At 39.2% G+C, this 14,350-nt stretch overlaps 1 protein-coding gene across 1 annotated transcript; it reads right to left on the reverse strand.

Moving 5' to 3' along the window:
* Positions 1 to 2,110: 2,110 nt before the first annotated feature.
* On the reverse strand, positions 2,111 to 12,139 carry LOC116222354. Its single transcript, XM_042709158.1, has 8 exons — positions 12,091 to 12,139; positions 8,878 to 8,946; positions 7,399 to 7,467; positions 5,918 to 5,986; positions 4,418 to 4,444; positions 3,748 to 3,885; positions 2,884 to 3,183; positions 2,111 to 2,399 (listed from the first exon to the last, which is right to left on the reverse strand). The coding sequence occupies exons 1-8, from the start codon at positions 12,137 to 12,139 to the stop codon at positions 2,197 to 2,199; spliced, it is 924 nt and encodes a 307-aa protein (XP_042565092.1). The 3' UTR covers positions 2,111 to 2,196.
* Between the last annotated feature and the right edge of the window lie 2,211 nt (positions 12,140 to 14,350).

Here is a 14,350-nt window from a genome sequence, read left to right on the forward strand (position 1 = left end):
CAAATATATTAAACTATCAATTTGGAACTCTGATTAATAATACATTAATTACTACAACCAAAGTGACCTTATTAATTGCAAGGTTGAAGGTCTTTGGAGTTCTGAATAGAAGAGGTTGGCAGCATTCATCCTTGTTTAACATTAAATAGACCAGCGTTTATCATCAAAACATTTATTAACACAATGATCAGAAAGTAACACACAATATGTAATCTAACCAAATCTGTCTAGCTTATGAATTAAAGGAAGGTGTGTGTGAAAGAGATAGTGTGTGTGTATGTGTGTGAGATAGTGTGTGTGTGTGTATGTGTGTGAGAGCTTGTGTGTGAGAGTGCTGTTGGGGGCGCGCCATAAAGAATGTGGGTGTGTGTTCCTTTGTTCAGTCACCGTAGTTCAGCGTGCATGTGTGTGTATGCACTTTTGTTGACATCCATGTGATACGAACAAAGGATGAGCCTATGTGAAGTGCAATAATCAATGGTGCAACACTTCAGAAGGATGATTGCAACTGCAGTCCTACTACCCTCTGCAATGGCTTTACACACACACACACACACACACACACACACACACACACACACACACACACACACACACACACACACACACACACTCTCTCACTGGTAATTATAAGGGAAAACTATCAATGGAAACCCATCAATTATTCAGGTGAGTGTTCATTTTATGTGAACTTGGAAATCACACCACATGTAAATTGTTAATTGTTTCAATTAAAGGGAAAATTTGGGATTTTTTAACCTAGGCCATAGCAAGATGTGATGAGTGTCCTGAAATGTTCATCTTGAACGAAGAAAATGCTTAATGACCACTTGTTTTCTTCCTAAATGGATTTAAACAATTAAGAAAGCTGACGTAATATAAATGTGTGCGCTGTTGGGTGCACGCCAGAAAGAATGTGGGTGTGTGTTCGTTCTGTCACTGTAGTTCCGCATGCATGTGCATGGTGAGTTATGCATGCAAGACCCTGTGTCTCTGGGAAGCAGTCCTAACAATAACCCTTGGATGGTGTGGCGAAGCCAACTACCAAATAACCCTGAATACACATATCCCAAAAGTCATGTTCGGTGAACAAAACAAATCAAATACATACCAACATCACTAGGAGGGAAACATACCAGACAGAGTGAAATGGTGGACCAGCATCAAGTCAAAACCTAGAAGATGCTTATATTAGTTTTATCACAGGAATAATCAATGGTGCAACACTTCAAAGGATGATTGCAACTGCTGTCCTACTACCCTCTGTAATGGTGTGTTTTTTTTTACACACACACACACACACACACACACACACACACACACACACACACACACAGACACAGACACACACACACACACACACACACACACGCACACACTCTCTCCCTCTCTCACTAGTAATTATAAGGGGAAATTATCAATTGAAACCCATCAACTATTCAGGTGAGTTCAAAGTTAACATAAAATGAACAATCACACCACATGCAAATTGTTCATTGATTCAATTAAAGGGAAACTTTTTAAACCTATGCCCTAGCCAGATCTGACTTGAGGGTCCTGAAATGTTTATCTTGAACAAAGAGATTGCTTAATGACCACTTGTATTCTTCTTAAAGCAGCAATAAGGAGTTCTGTTTTACAACTAGAAAACTAACCTACCTAAAAGGCATGCAAAAACCTTGCAAACACCACCAACAGCCCAGTTGACATTGATAGAAGCTTGCCAACACACTTTTGGCAGTATAGCTGGCAATTTCATGCTGCGAAAGCTTTTCTTCTATTTTTGCAGGGTGTTCCAGCCCGGAACACAGAACTACATAGGGCATATTCTGGATGGCTAGTTTTAAAGACACAGGTGTTTATCTGTTCTTTACATGAGCATATGCTATCAAAATGAATTTGAGGATGGTATCAAAACTAGTTGCCAAAAAAACCTTACCTCAAAAAGTGTAAAATTGTTGCATAGTGTTACTTTAAATGGATTTAAACATTTAAGAAAGATGAAGTGATATAAATGTGTCCAATAGTTATTTGAATAATTTCTGAAATATTAAGAACTCATGAATGAAAACAAACACACGCTTACACATGAATGAATTTTGTTTTTGTTTATTTGATTTAACAGCCATTAACAAGTTTGTGTTGAAAATAGCAGCCCATCTCCAAGCAGAGGAGTCACCCTGAGATGAAGCCAGCTCAGTGGAAGAGCAGAACAGAGCCCAGGGGCCACAGCAGGAACAGGACACTGTGTGTAGCACTGCAGGCACTGTTGCACAGATCCCCCTCACAGCAGGTCAGTTCCACAGCCAACAAGTCCAGCTCATCTGAAAATGCTCCAGAGCAGACACTTTGGGTGGCACAGCCCTTTATGGTAGCGTTCGGTCCAGCTACACTAATTACTGGTGGAAGGGAAAACAAGAAGAAAGAGAAAGAGTTAGTAATGTATCAATACATAACAACAGTAATGTATCAATACATAACAATAAAGCAATAGATTACATAACTAAAGTTATAGTTTTCCACTCTTACAGTGTTACATACCCTAGACTGGTATGCTCTTCTACTGTGTAGAAATATATTTTGCCATTCTGTTAAAAATACATAGTACTGCACACACCACACTCCCACAAATATACACACTTGTTCCAGTGACACAGCGATCCTCATCACCGGCACATTCAATCCTTGATGAGCAGTGCGTCAAGCAGGTGAAACACTTCCTCCCATTGGGCATGTAATTTACTGCAGCTGAAAGATAAACCATGATTTCATATTTAGCTTTGTAGAATTTCTATTATTTTACCCAAACAGGGCAGGAAGAATTGATTTGGGCATTAGATTAAGAAGACAATGACTAAATAGTCACTAAATTGATCCCATAGCCTCCTCCCTGAACATTAGATTCATCATGTGATTCCATCAGCACAAAACAATTACCTGAAGGACGTTCAGTGTTGCAGTTGTCTGTGTCACAGCACGAGGTGCTCAGTGTGCGCCTTAGAGTTCCTGTGTTCAGGGAACCATTGAGACATTCACCAGATGGGGTGCAGCTTTTGACATTTACTTCAGCAATTGAACGACCTGCAAACAAACAACAACAAAAATGATGTAGTCCTGAGGAAAACACAAACCCATAATCCAATTGATGGACCGATAGAAACCACAAAAAAAAAAGAAAATAATCTAGACTTCAGTGTAAGGAAGTTAAGCTTCTCTCTTTATCTACAGTAGAAACTTTTTTATAAAACATGTATTCAATCAACTGTCAGTGTTCATCAAAGTGAAGGGTACATTTCCTCACCTAAAATAGTTGTACTTGCTGTGATGCTGGCACACGAGTCAGTATCACTTGCAGGACACTCCTCTGAGGCTCCACTGCAAGGTCCAGACGCACTAGCACATGTGATGCACTCCAGTACTTTTGCTAGGGATGGTTAAAGTTTCAGTTGAAGTTTAAGTTATTTTGTCAAAAGCAATTTACAAATTGATTGTAATAGAGATTAGTGAGGGGAACATCTAAAGCTGAAATGATGATTTAAAACGTATTTAGACATATCTGAGTCACTGACACACCTTTAGAATATTCAAAGAATCTGCATTTACAGTTTTGAAAGATATTGAAGAGTTATTGTGCCATTGTATAGTCAAGGTCAACCCAGAAATGTCAACTTTTGGAAGATTACATGTTGTTAAAGATTGAATAATATTTTTGACACTGCGTAGCACTCCAGTCACTGTTGCACAGACCTTCCTTGGCGTTGCACAGATCCCCCTCACAACAGGTCAGTTCCGTAGCCACCGAGTCCAGCTCCTGTGAAAACGCTCCAGAGCAGACACTTTGGGTGGCACAGCCCTTCACGCTAGTGCTCAGTCCAGCTAAATTAACTAGTGGTTGAAGGGAAAAACAGAAGAGAGAGAGATAGAGAGAATTAGAAACAATAATGTATCAATACATAACAATATAGCAATAGAATACATAACCAAAGTTATACTTTTCCACTCTTACAGTGTTACATACCCTAGACTGGTATGCTCTTCTACTGTGTAGAAATATATTTTGCCATTTTGTTCAAAATACATAGTTCTGCACACACCACACTCCCACAAATATACACACTTGTTGCATTGAAACAGCGATCCTCATCACCGGCACATTGAATCCTTTGTGAGCAGCTGGTCGAGTCACAGGTCAAACACTGCCTCCCATTGGCCGTGTTATTTACTGCAGCTGAAAGATAAACCATGCTTTCAGGTTCAGCTTTGTAGAACTTTTATTATTTTACCCAAACCGGGCAGGAAGGATCGATTTGGCCATTATATCAAAAAGACAATGACTAAATAGTCACTAAATTGATCCCATAGCCTCCTCCCTGAACATTAGATTCATCATTAGATTCCATCAGCACAAAATAATTACCTGGAGGACTTCCGGTGTTGCATTCGTCTGTGTCACAGCACGAGGTGGTCAGTGTGACCCTAGAGATTCCATAGTTCAGGGAACCATCGAGACATTCAACAGATGGGATGCACCTTTTGAAATCTCTTTCAGCAGTTGAAATCCCTGCAAACAAACAACAACATAAATGATGTAGTAATGAGGAAAACACAAACCCATAATCCAATTGATGGACCGATAGAAACCACAAAGAAAGAAAACACATCTACACTTCAGTGTAAGGAAGTTAAGCTTCTCTCTTTATCTACAGTAGAAACCTTTTTACAAAAAAATGTATTCAATCAACTGTCAGTGTTCGTCAAAGTGAAGGGTACATTTTCTCACCTAAAACAGTTGTACTTGATGTGATGCTGACACAGGACGGAGTAACAAGTGCGGGACACTGCACTGAGGTGCCACTGCAAGATCCAGACGCACTAGCACATGTGATGCACTCCAGTCCTTTTGATAGGGTTAGGGTTAAAGTTTAAGTTGAAATTGAAGTTATTTTGTCCAAAGCAACTTACAAATTGATTGTAATAGAGATTAGTGAGGGGAACATCTGAAAGTGGAATGATGACTTAAAACGTATTTAGACATATCTGAGTCACTGACACACATTTAGAATATTCAAAGAATCTGCATTTACAGTTATTAAAGATATTGAAGAGTAACTGTGCCATTGTATAGTCAAGGTCAACCCAGAAATGTCAATTTTTGGAAGATTACATATTATTAAAGATTGAATAATATTTTTGACACTGCGTAGCACTCCAGGCACTGTTGCACAGACCTTCGTGGGTGTTGCACAGATCCCCCTCACAGCAGGTCAGTTCCGTAGCCTCCGAGTTCAGCTCCTGTGAAAATGCTCCAGAGCAGACATTTTGGGTGGCACAGCCCTTTACGGTAGAGTTCAGTCCAGCTAAATTAACTAGTGGTGGAAGGGAAAAACAGAAGAGAGTGAGAGAGAGAGAGAGAGAGAGAGAGAGAGAGATAGAAACAGTAATATATCTATACATAACAATAAAGCAATAGATTACATAACTAAAGTTATACTTTTCCACTCTTAAAGTGTTATATACCCTAGACTGGTATGCTCTTCTACTGTATTGAAATATATTTGACCTTTTTTTTTCAAAATACATAGTACTGCACACTCCACAATCCCACAAATAAACACACCTGTTCCAGTGACACAGCGATCCTCATCACCGGCACATGGAATCCTTGATGAGCAGTCCGTCAACACACAGCTGAAACACTCCCTCCCATTGGCCGTGTTATTTACTGTAGTTGAAAGATAAACCATGCTTTCATGTTCAGCTTTGTAGAATTTCTATTATTTTACCCAAACAGGGCAGGAAGAATTCATTTGGGCGTTAGATCAAGAAGACAATGACTAAATAGTCACTAAATTGATCCCATAGCCTCCTTCCTGAACATTAGATTCATCATTAGATTCCGTCAGCACCAAATAATTACCTGGAGGACTTCCGGTGTTGCAGTTGTCTGTGTTACAGCACGAGGTGCTCAGTGTGTACTTAGAGATTCCTAGGTTCAGGGAACCACTGAGACATTGTGCAGATGGGACGCACCTTTTTTCATTTCTTTCAACAATTGAATCCCCTGCAAACAAACAACAACATACAAAAGTATATAGTCATGAGGAAAACACAAACCCATAATCCAATTGATGGACCGATAGAAACCACAAAAAACGAAAACACATCTAGACCTCAGTGTAAGGAAGTTAAGCTTCTCTCTTTATCCACAGTAGAAACTTTTTCGCAAAAAAATATATTCAATCAACTGTCAGTGTTCATCAAAGTGAAGGGTACATTTTCTCACCTACTACAGTTTTTCTTGTTGTGATGCTGGCACACGAGTCAGTATCACTTGAAGGACACTCCTCTGAGTCTCCACTGCAAGATCCAGACGCACTAGCACATGTGATGCACTCCAGTACTTTTGCAAAAGACGGTTAAAGTTTAAGTTGAAATTGAAGTTAATTTGTCCAAAGCAATTTACAAATTGATTGTAATAGAGATTAGTGAGTGGAACATCTGAAAGTGAAATGATGACTTAAAACGTGTTTAGACATATCTGGGTCACTGACAAACATTTAGAATATTCTAAGAATCTGCATTGACAGTTATTAAAGATATTGAAGAGCTACTGTGCCATTGTATAGTCAAGGTCAACCCAGAAAATTCAACTTTTGGAAGATTATATATTATTAAAGATATAATAATTTTTTTGACACTGCGTAGCACTCCAGGCACTCAAGGCAACTCCATTACCGTTGCATAGATCCCCCTCACAGCAGGTCAGATCCACAGCCAGCAAGCCCAGCTCCTGTGAAAACGTTCCAGAGCAGATACTTTGGGAGACACAGCCCTTTACGGCAGTGCTCTGTCCATCTACACTAACTAGTGGTGGAAGGGAACATAAGAAGAGAGAGAGAGAGAGAGAGAGTTAAAAACAATAATGTATCAATACATAACAATATACCAATAGATTACATAACTAAAGTTATACTTGTCCACTCTTACAGTGTTACATACCCTAGACTGGTATGCTCTTTCTACTGTGTAGGAATACATTTTGCCTTTTTTTCAAAATACATAGTACTGCACACACCACACTCCCACAAATATACACACTTGTTGTAGAGACACAGCGATCCTCATCACCGGCACATTGAATCGTTGATGAGCAGCCGGTCGAGTCACAGGTGAAACACTGCCTCCCATTGGCCGTGTTATTTACTGTAGTTGAAAGATAAACCATGCTTTCATGTTCAGCTTTGTAGAATTTCTATTATTTTACCCAAACAGGGCAGGAAGAATTGATTTGGGCGTTAGATCAAGAAGACAATGACTAAATAGTCTCTAAATTGATCCCATAGCCTACTTCCTGAACATTAGATTCATCATTAGATTCCGTCAGCACAAAATAATTACCTGGAGGACTTCCGGTGTTGCAGTTGTCTGTGTTACAGCACGAGGTGCTCAGTGTGTCCTTAGAGAATCCTAGGTTCAGGGAACCACTGAGACATTGTCCAGATGGGATGCACCTTTTTTCATTTCTTTCAACAGTTGAATCCCCTGCAAACAAACAACAACATACAAAATGATGTAGTCATGAGGAAAACACAAACCCAAAATCCAATTGATGGACCGATAGAAACCACAAAAAAAGAAAACACATCTAGACCTCAGTGTAAGGAAGTTAAGCTTCTCTCTTTATCCACAGTAGAAACTTTTTCACAAAAAATGTATTCAATCAACTGTCAGTGTTCGTCAAAGTGAAGGGTACATTTCCTCACCTAAAGTAGTTTTTCTTGTTGTGATGCTGGCACACGAGTGAGTATCACTTGTAGGACACTCCTCTGAGTCTCCACTGCAAGATCCAGACGCACTAGCGCATGTGATGCACTCCAGTACTTTTGCAAAAGACGGTTAAAGTTTAAGTTGAAATTGAAGTTAATTTGTCCAAAGCGATTTACAAATTGACTGTAATAGAGATTAGTGAGGGGAACATCTGAAAGTGAAATTATGACTTAAAACGTGTTTAGACATATCTGGGTCACTGACACACATTTAGAATATTCAAAGAATCTGCATTGACAGTTATTAAAGATATTGAAGAGTTACTGTGCCATTGTATAGTCAAGGTCAACCCAGAAAATTCAACTTTTGGAAGATTATATATTATTAAAGATTGAATAATATTTTTGACACTGCGTAGCACTCCAGGCACTCAAGGCAACTCCATTACCGTTGCACAGATCCCCCTCACAGCAGGTAATTTCCGCAGACATCGAGCCCATCTCCTGTGAAACCCCTCCAGAGCACATACTTTGGGTGGCACAGCCCTTTACGGCAGTGCTCTGTCCATCTACACTAACTAGTGGTGGAAGGGAACATAAGAAGAGAGAGAGAGAGAGAGAGTTAGAAACAGTAATATATCAATGCATAACAATATAGCAATAGAATACATAACTAAAGTTATACTTTTCCTCTCTTACAGTGTTTCATACCCTAGACAGGTATGCTCTTTCTACTGTGTAGGAATACATTTTGCCTTTTTTTCAAAATACATAGTACTGCACACACCACCCTCCCACAAATATACACACTTGTTGTAGAGACACAGCGATCCTCATCACCGGCACATTGAATCGTTGATGAGCAGCCGGTCGAGTCACAGGTGAAACACTGCCTCCCATTGGCCGTGTTATTTACTGCAGCTGAAAGATAAACCATGCTTTCATGTTCAGCTTTGTAGAATTTCTATTATTTTACCCAAACAGGGCAGGAAGAATTCATTTAGGCATTAGATTAAGAAGACAATGACTAAATAGTCACTAAATTGATCCCATAGCCTACTTCCTGAACATTAGATTCATCATTAGATTCCATCAGCACAAACAAAATTACCTGGAGGACTTCCGGTGTTGCAGTTGTCTGTGTTACAGCACGAGGTGCTCAGTGTGACCCTTACACTTCCTAGGTTCAGGGAACCATTGAGACATTGTGCAGATGAGATGCAGCCTTTGATATTTCCTTCAGAAATTGAATCCCCTGCAAACCAACAACAACATAAAAAATTATGTAGTCATGAGGAAAACACAAACCCATAATCCAATTGATGGACTGATAGAAACCACAAAAAAAAGAAACAAAATCTAGACTTCAGTGTAAGGAAGTTAAGCTTCTCTCTTTATTTACAGTAAAAACTTAAAAAAAGTAGGCCTATAGACGAGTAATATATCCTACAATCAGTTTACTTATTGGGATAAAAAAAATGACTAAGCTACTTGATTTACAGTTTTTTACGATTGGATAAACACTAAAATCAAAAGTATTACACAATTATCAAAACCTTTACTCAAGGAGCAAAACAACGGCTCAGATTTGCACCACTATAAACACATGTCAACATCACACTTTTTGCAAAACAATACACACAAGTGATTTGCAAAACACTAAACACACTTGAATGCTTTAGACACAGGAGTATATCAAGAGGTCACTTCCTTGCAATTCCAAAACACTGTGTCAAATAACCACACCTATGACCCTGTCAAATAAACACAGCCATCAAGTGCGCAAACACATGATTGCTTAATTTTAGACACACCAAACAGATTTAAGCACTATAGAAATGCAGCAGATGAGTTCATCTGTCTTCAACCAAAATGGTAGGAGTCAGAAGAAGAAGAGTGAGGGTGAGAGGTGGAATCCACAGAGGAGGAGAAGGAGGAAGAGGTGGAGGCCATGCCAGAGGCGAGGTGGATGTAGAGGAAGAGGAAGACCTGAAGCAGGATAAAAACGTGCTCAAAGAAGAAGAAGACCAAATTCATCAAATAAACTTGAAAGGAGGATGGGGGCCCGTATTCACGCAAGAACAAGATCGAGAGATCATAAACATGGTTTTGGCAAATAATGCTATCAGGCTCAGAGAAATTCAAGCCAACATTATCGGTGACCATGCCATTTTCAATACAGTAATGTCCATCAGGTCTCTCAATCAACACTGGCACACATCCTAAAAAGACATCAGGGTAAAATGAAACAACTTTATTTGTACTGTATTTTCAGTTTTTTTCTGATCTTTTTTTAATGGAATTGTAACCTGTACTGGAAACATCATTTTACGTTTGTCTGATTTTTGCTGAGCTTACAGTGTTATGCACACTACTGAAGTAGCATGAAAACTGGGACATGTTTTGTTGTGATTCTCCATGTTGACATGTTGATTTGGGTATATGGAGAGGATTAAATCATATTTTCATCAGTCTGCAGCATTGGTCTTGTGTAGTGTTTGTTGAATTTATTGTGTGAGGTGTATTGAAAAACAAAACAAAGCAGTCAAAATTGTGTTTAAGCAATCGAGAAAAACTGTAAATAGCCTATCATGACAGAACTGGCAGAAACAAAGAATGCAGGTTATATAAAAAAATACAATAATACATTCTAGATAATAATACATTTGCTGTTGCTCATTAACATTACTCACATCTAAACTTGTATAACCCCTTCTTCAAAAACAACACACACATGCACAATCTTACTCTGGCATTTACAGTTTTTCTCGATTGCTTAAGCACGATTTTGATCGTTTTGTTTTGTTTTTCAATACACCTCACACAATAAATTCAACAAACACTACACAAGACCAATGCTGCAGACTGAAATATTATTTAATTCTCTCCATATACCCAAATCAATCAACATGGAGAATCACAACAAAACATGTCCCACTTTTCATGCAACTAAAGTAGTGTGCATAACACTGTAAGCTCAGCAAATATCAGACAAGCGTAAAATTATGTATCCAGTACAGGTTACAATTCCATTAAAAAAAGTGAAAAAACTGAAAATACAGTACAAATAAAGTTGGTTCATTTTACCCTGATGTCTTTTTAGGATGTGTGCCAGGGTTGACTGAGAGACCTGATGGAAATTATTGAAAATGGTATGGTCACCGATAATGTTGGCTTGAATATCTCTGAGCCTGATAGCATTATTGGCCAAAACCATGTTTATGATCTCTCTCTCTCTTGCGTGAATATGGGCCCCCGTCCTCCTTTCAAGTTTATTTGATAAATTTGGTCTTCTTCTTCGAGCATGTTTTCCTCCTGCTTCAGGTCTTCCTCTTCTACCTCCACCTCGACCTCAGCCTCTGGCATGGCCTCCGCCTCTTCCTCCTTCTCCTCCTCTGTGGATTCCCCCTCTCACCCTCACTATTCTTCTTCTGACTCCTTCCATTTTGGTTGAAGACAGATGAACTCATCTGCTGCATTTCTATAGTGCTTAAACCTGTTTGGTGTGTCTAAAATTAAGCAATCATTTGTTTGCGCACTTGATGGCTGTGTTTATTTGACAGGCTCATAGGTATGGTCATTTGACAGTCAGTGCTTTGGAATTGCAAGGAAGTGACATCTTGATATACTTCTGTGTCTAATGTACTCAAGTGTGTTTAGTGTTTTGTAAATCACTTGTGTGTATTGTTTTGCAAAAAGTGTGATGTTGACATGTGCTTATAGAGGTGAAAATCTGAGCTGTCGTTTTTCTCCTTGAGTGAAGGTTTTGATAAATGTGTAATACTTTTGATTTGAGTGTTTATCCAATCGTAAAAAACTGTAATTAGTCTCAAAACCCGCGCTGGTCAAAATAAAAGCGCTCCTGCGTGCCCCGAGCTGTGACGAGTGTGTGTAAACGGCAGATTATACAGCCCTAACACATGTGCATACAGCACACAGTAGGCTTCATGATTTATGAGACAGTATTCTAAAAAAAAAACATGTATTCAATCAACTGTCAGTGTTCGTCAACATGAAGAGTACATTTTCTCACCTGAAACAGATGTACTTGTGATGCTGGCACACGAGTCAGTAACATTTGCAGAACACTGCACTGAGGGTTCACTGCAAGATCCAGTCACATTAGTGCATGTAATGCACTCCAGTCCTTTTGCTAGAGATGGTTAAAGTTTCAGTTGAAATTGAAGTTATTTTGTCCAAAGCAACTTATTGTGCTACATGAACTAAATTAACTAAATTAACTAAATGAACAAGGAATTAGTGTATCTTGCCCCTGTCGCATTTCAACAAATTACTTCATTTTCAGGTGACATAATTGTCTTACCTTGAGACACAAGCAGGCACATCACAACAAAAATGACTTTAATCACCATCTTGACGGTAAATAGTTCCACGTATGTGTGTTGGTCTATATATTGGTCTCTTCATTGATGGGAGTGTTCATCAGTCAAAATTAAAGTGAACTTCTCCACGTAACACGGCATCTGGTAAAACTGGTATTTTGGTTAAGCTGGTATTTTTAATTTGCATTGGAATGAGGAAGATATCACTGTATGTACAATGGGTGCCAGAATGATGAAGGTACCTTACCTTGTGAGCGGGCACCGGATAAATGTGGGTGCAATTGTGCATAAATAGTAATACTGTGTTCACGAGGGCCACCAAGATAACATTGGTATTATCCTGACAACAGCATCAATAGGTTGGTAATCTCACCCGATTGGACAGGCATCAACCATTCAACACAACAGCAGATCAATCAAGTTGAACAGATGGGGGCGCCACACAAAGTGTAGTGTCCACCACAGTGGTCAAAATAAAGATCAACCACGAATCAGTTTCAATGTCATTTATCAGTCTCATAAAATATATTAAACTATCAATTTGGAACTCTGATTAATAATAAAATGAATTACTATAACCAAAGAGACCTCATTAATTGCATGGTTGAAGGTCTTTGGAGTTCTCAATAGAAGAGGTTGGCAGCATTCATCCTTGTGAAATATTTATTAACACAATGATCAGACATTACACATAATATGTAATCTTACAAAATCTGTCTAGCTAATTAATTAAAGGATGCTGTGTGTGTGAAAGAGAACGTGTGTGTGTATGTGTGTGAGAGCTTGTGTGTGAGAGTGTGCACTGCTAGGTGCGTGCAAGAAAGAATGTGGGTGTGTGTTCCTTTGCTCAGTCACCGTAGTTCCGCATGCATGTGTGTGCTTGTCATGCAAATCGTTAAGGTCAATGAATGTGTAATCTGTGTGATTAAGGTAGAAGAGGGAAATGGTGAGTCATGCATGCAACACCCTGTGTCTCTGGGAAGCTGTCCTAACAATAACCCTTGGATGGTGTGGCGAAGCCAACTACCAAATTACCCTGAATACATATATCCCAAAAGTCATGTTCGGTGAACAAAACAAATCAAATACATACCAACATCACTAGGAGGGAAACATACCAGACAGAGTGAAATGGTGGAACAGAAAACAGCTTCAAGTCAAAACCCAGAAGGTTTGTTAGTTTTATAACAGGAATAATCAATGGTGCAACACTTCAAAGGATGATTGCAACTGCAGTCCTACTACTCTCTGCAATGGCGTGTTTTTTTACACACACACACACACACTCTCTCTCTCTCTCTCTCTCTGGTAATTATAAGGAGAAACTATCAATGGAAACCCATAAATTTTTCAGGTGAGTTCCAAATTCCTATATCATGAACAATTACACCATATGTAAATTGTTCATTGTTTTAATTAAAGGGAAACTTTTGGTTTTTCAACCTAGGCCCTAGCAGGATGTGATGAGTGTCCTGAAATGTTCATCTTGAATGAAGAAAATGCTTGATGACCACTTGTTTTCTTCCTGGATTTGAATATTTAAGAAAGCTGACTTTATATGTGTCTAGTAGTTGTTTGAATGAAAAGAAACACATGCTAACACATAAATGAAAACAAACACATGCTGACACATAAATGAAAACAAATCTTTGTTTATTTGCTTTAACAGCCATTAACAAGTTTGTGTTGGAAATAGCAGCCCATCTCCAAGCAGAAGAATCACCCTGAGATGAAGCCAGCTCAGTGGAAGAGCAGAACAGAGCCCAGGGGCCACAGCAGGAACAGGACACTGTGTGTAGCACTCCAGGCACTGTTGTACAGATCCCCCTCACAGCAGCGCCGAGTCCAGCGCCTGTGAAAACGCTCCAGAGCAGACACTTTGGGTGGCACAGCCCTTTACGGTAGTGCGCTGTCCAGCTATATCAACTAGTGGTGGAAGGGAAAAACAGAAGAGAGAGTTAGAAACAATAATGTATCAATACATAACAGTAAGGCAATAGATTACCTAACTAAAGTTATACTTTTCCACTGTTACAGTGTTACATACCCTTGACTGGTATGCTCTTCAACTGTGTAGAAATATATTTTGCCATTTTGTTCAAAATACATAGTACTGCACACACCACACTCCCACAAATAAAGACACCGGTTGAAGAGAAACAGCGATCCTCATCACCAGCACATTGAAGCCTTCACGAGCAGCCCGTCAAGCCACAGCTGAAACACTGCCTCCCATTGGCC

This window comes from Clupea harengus, chromosome 11, assembly GCF_900700415.2.
Source record: "Clupea harengus chromosome 11, Ch_v2.0.2, whole genome shotgun sequence".
Classification (NCBI taxonomy): Eukaryota; Metazoa; Chordata; class Actinopteri; order Clupeiformes; family Clupeidae; genus Clupea; species Clupea harengus.

What these genes read in the sequence shown, in the direction of transcription:
- LOC116222354 (XM_042709158.1), bottom strand. Translation starts at nt 12,139, where the DNA reads ATGGTGATTAAAGTCATTTTTGTTGTGATGTGCCTGCTTGTGTCTCAA. An exon ending in CAACACCGGAAGTCCTCCAG is followed by an intron (nt 5,987 to 7,398) that starts GTAATTATTTTG and finishes CCCTGAACCTAG; the next exon opens with GAATCTCTAAGTACACACTG. An exon ending in ATCTAATGTTCAGGGAGGAG is followed by an intron (nt 2,400 to 2,883) that starts GCTATGGGATCA and finishes CCCTTCCACCAG; the next exon opens with TAATTAGTGTAGCTGGACCG.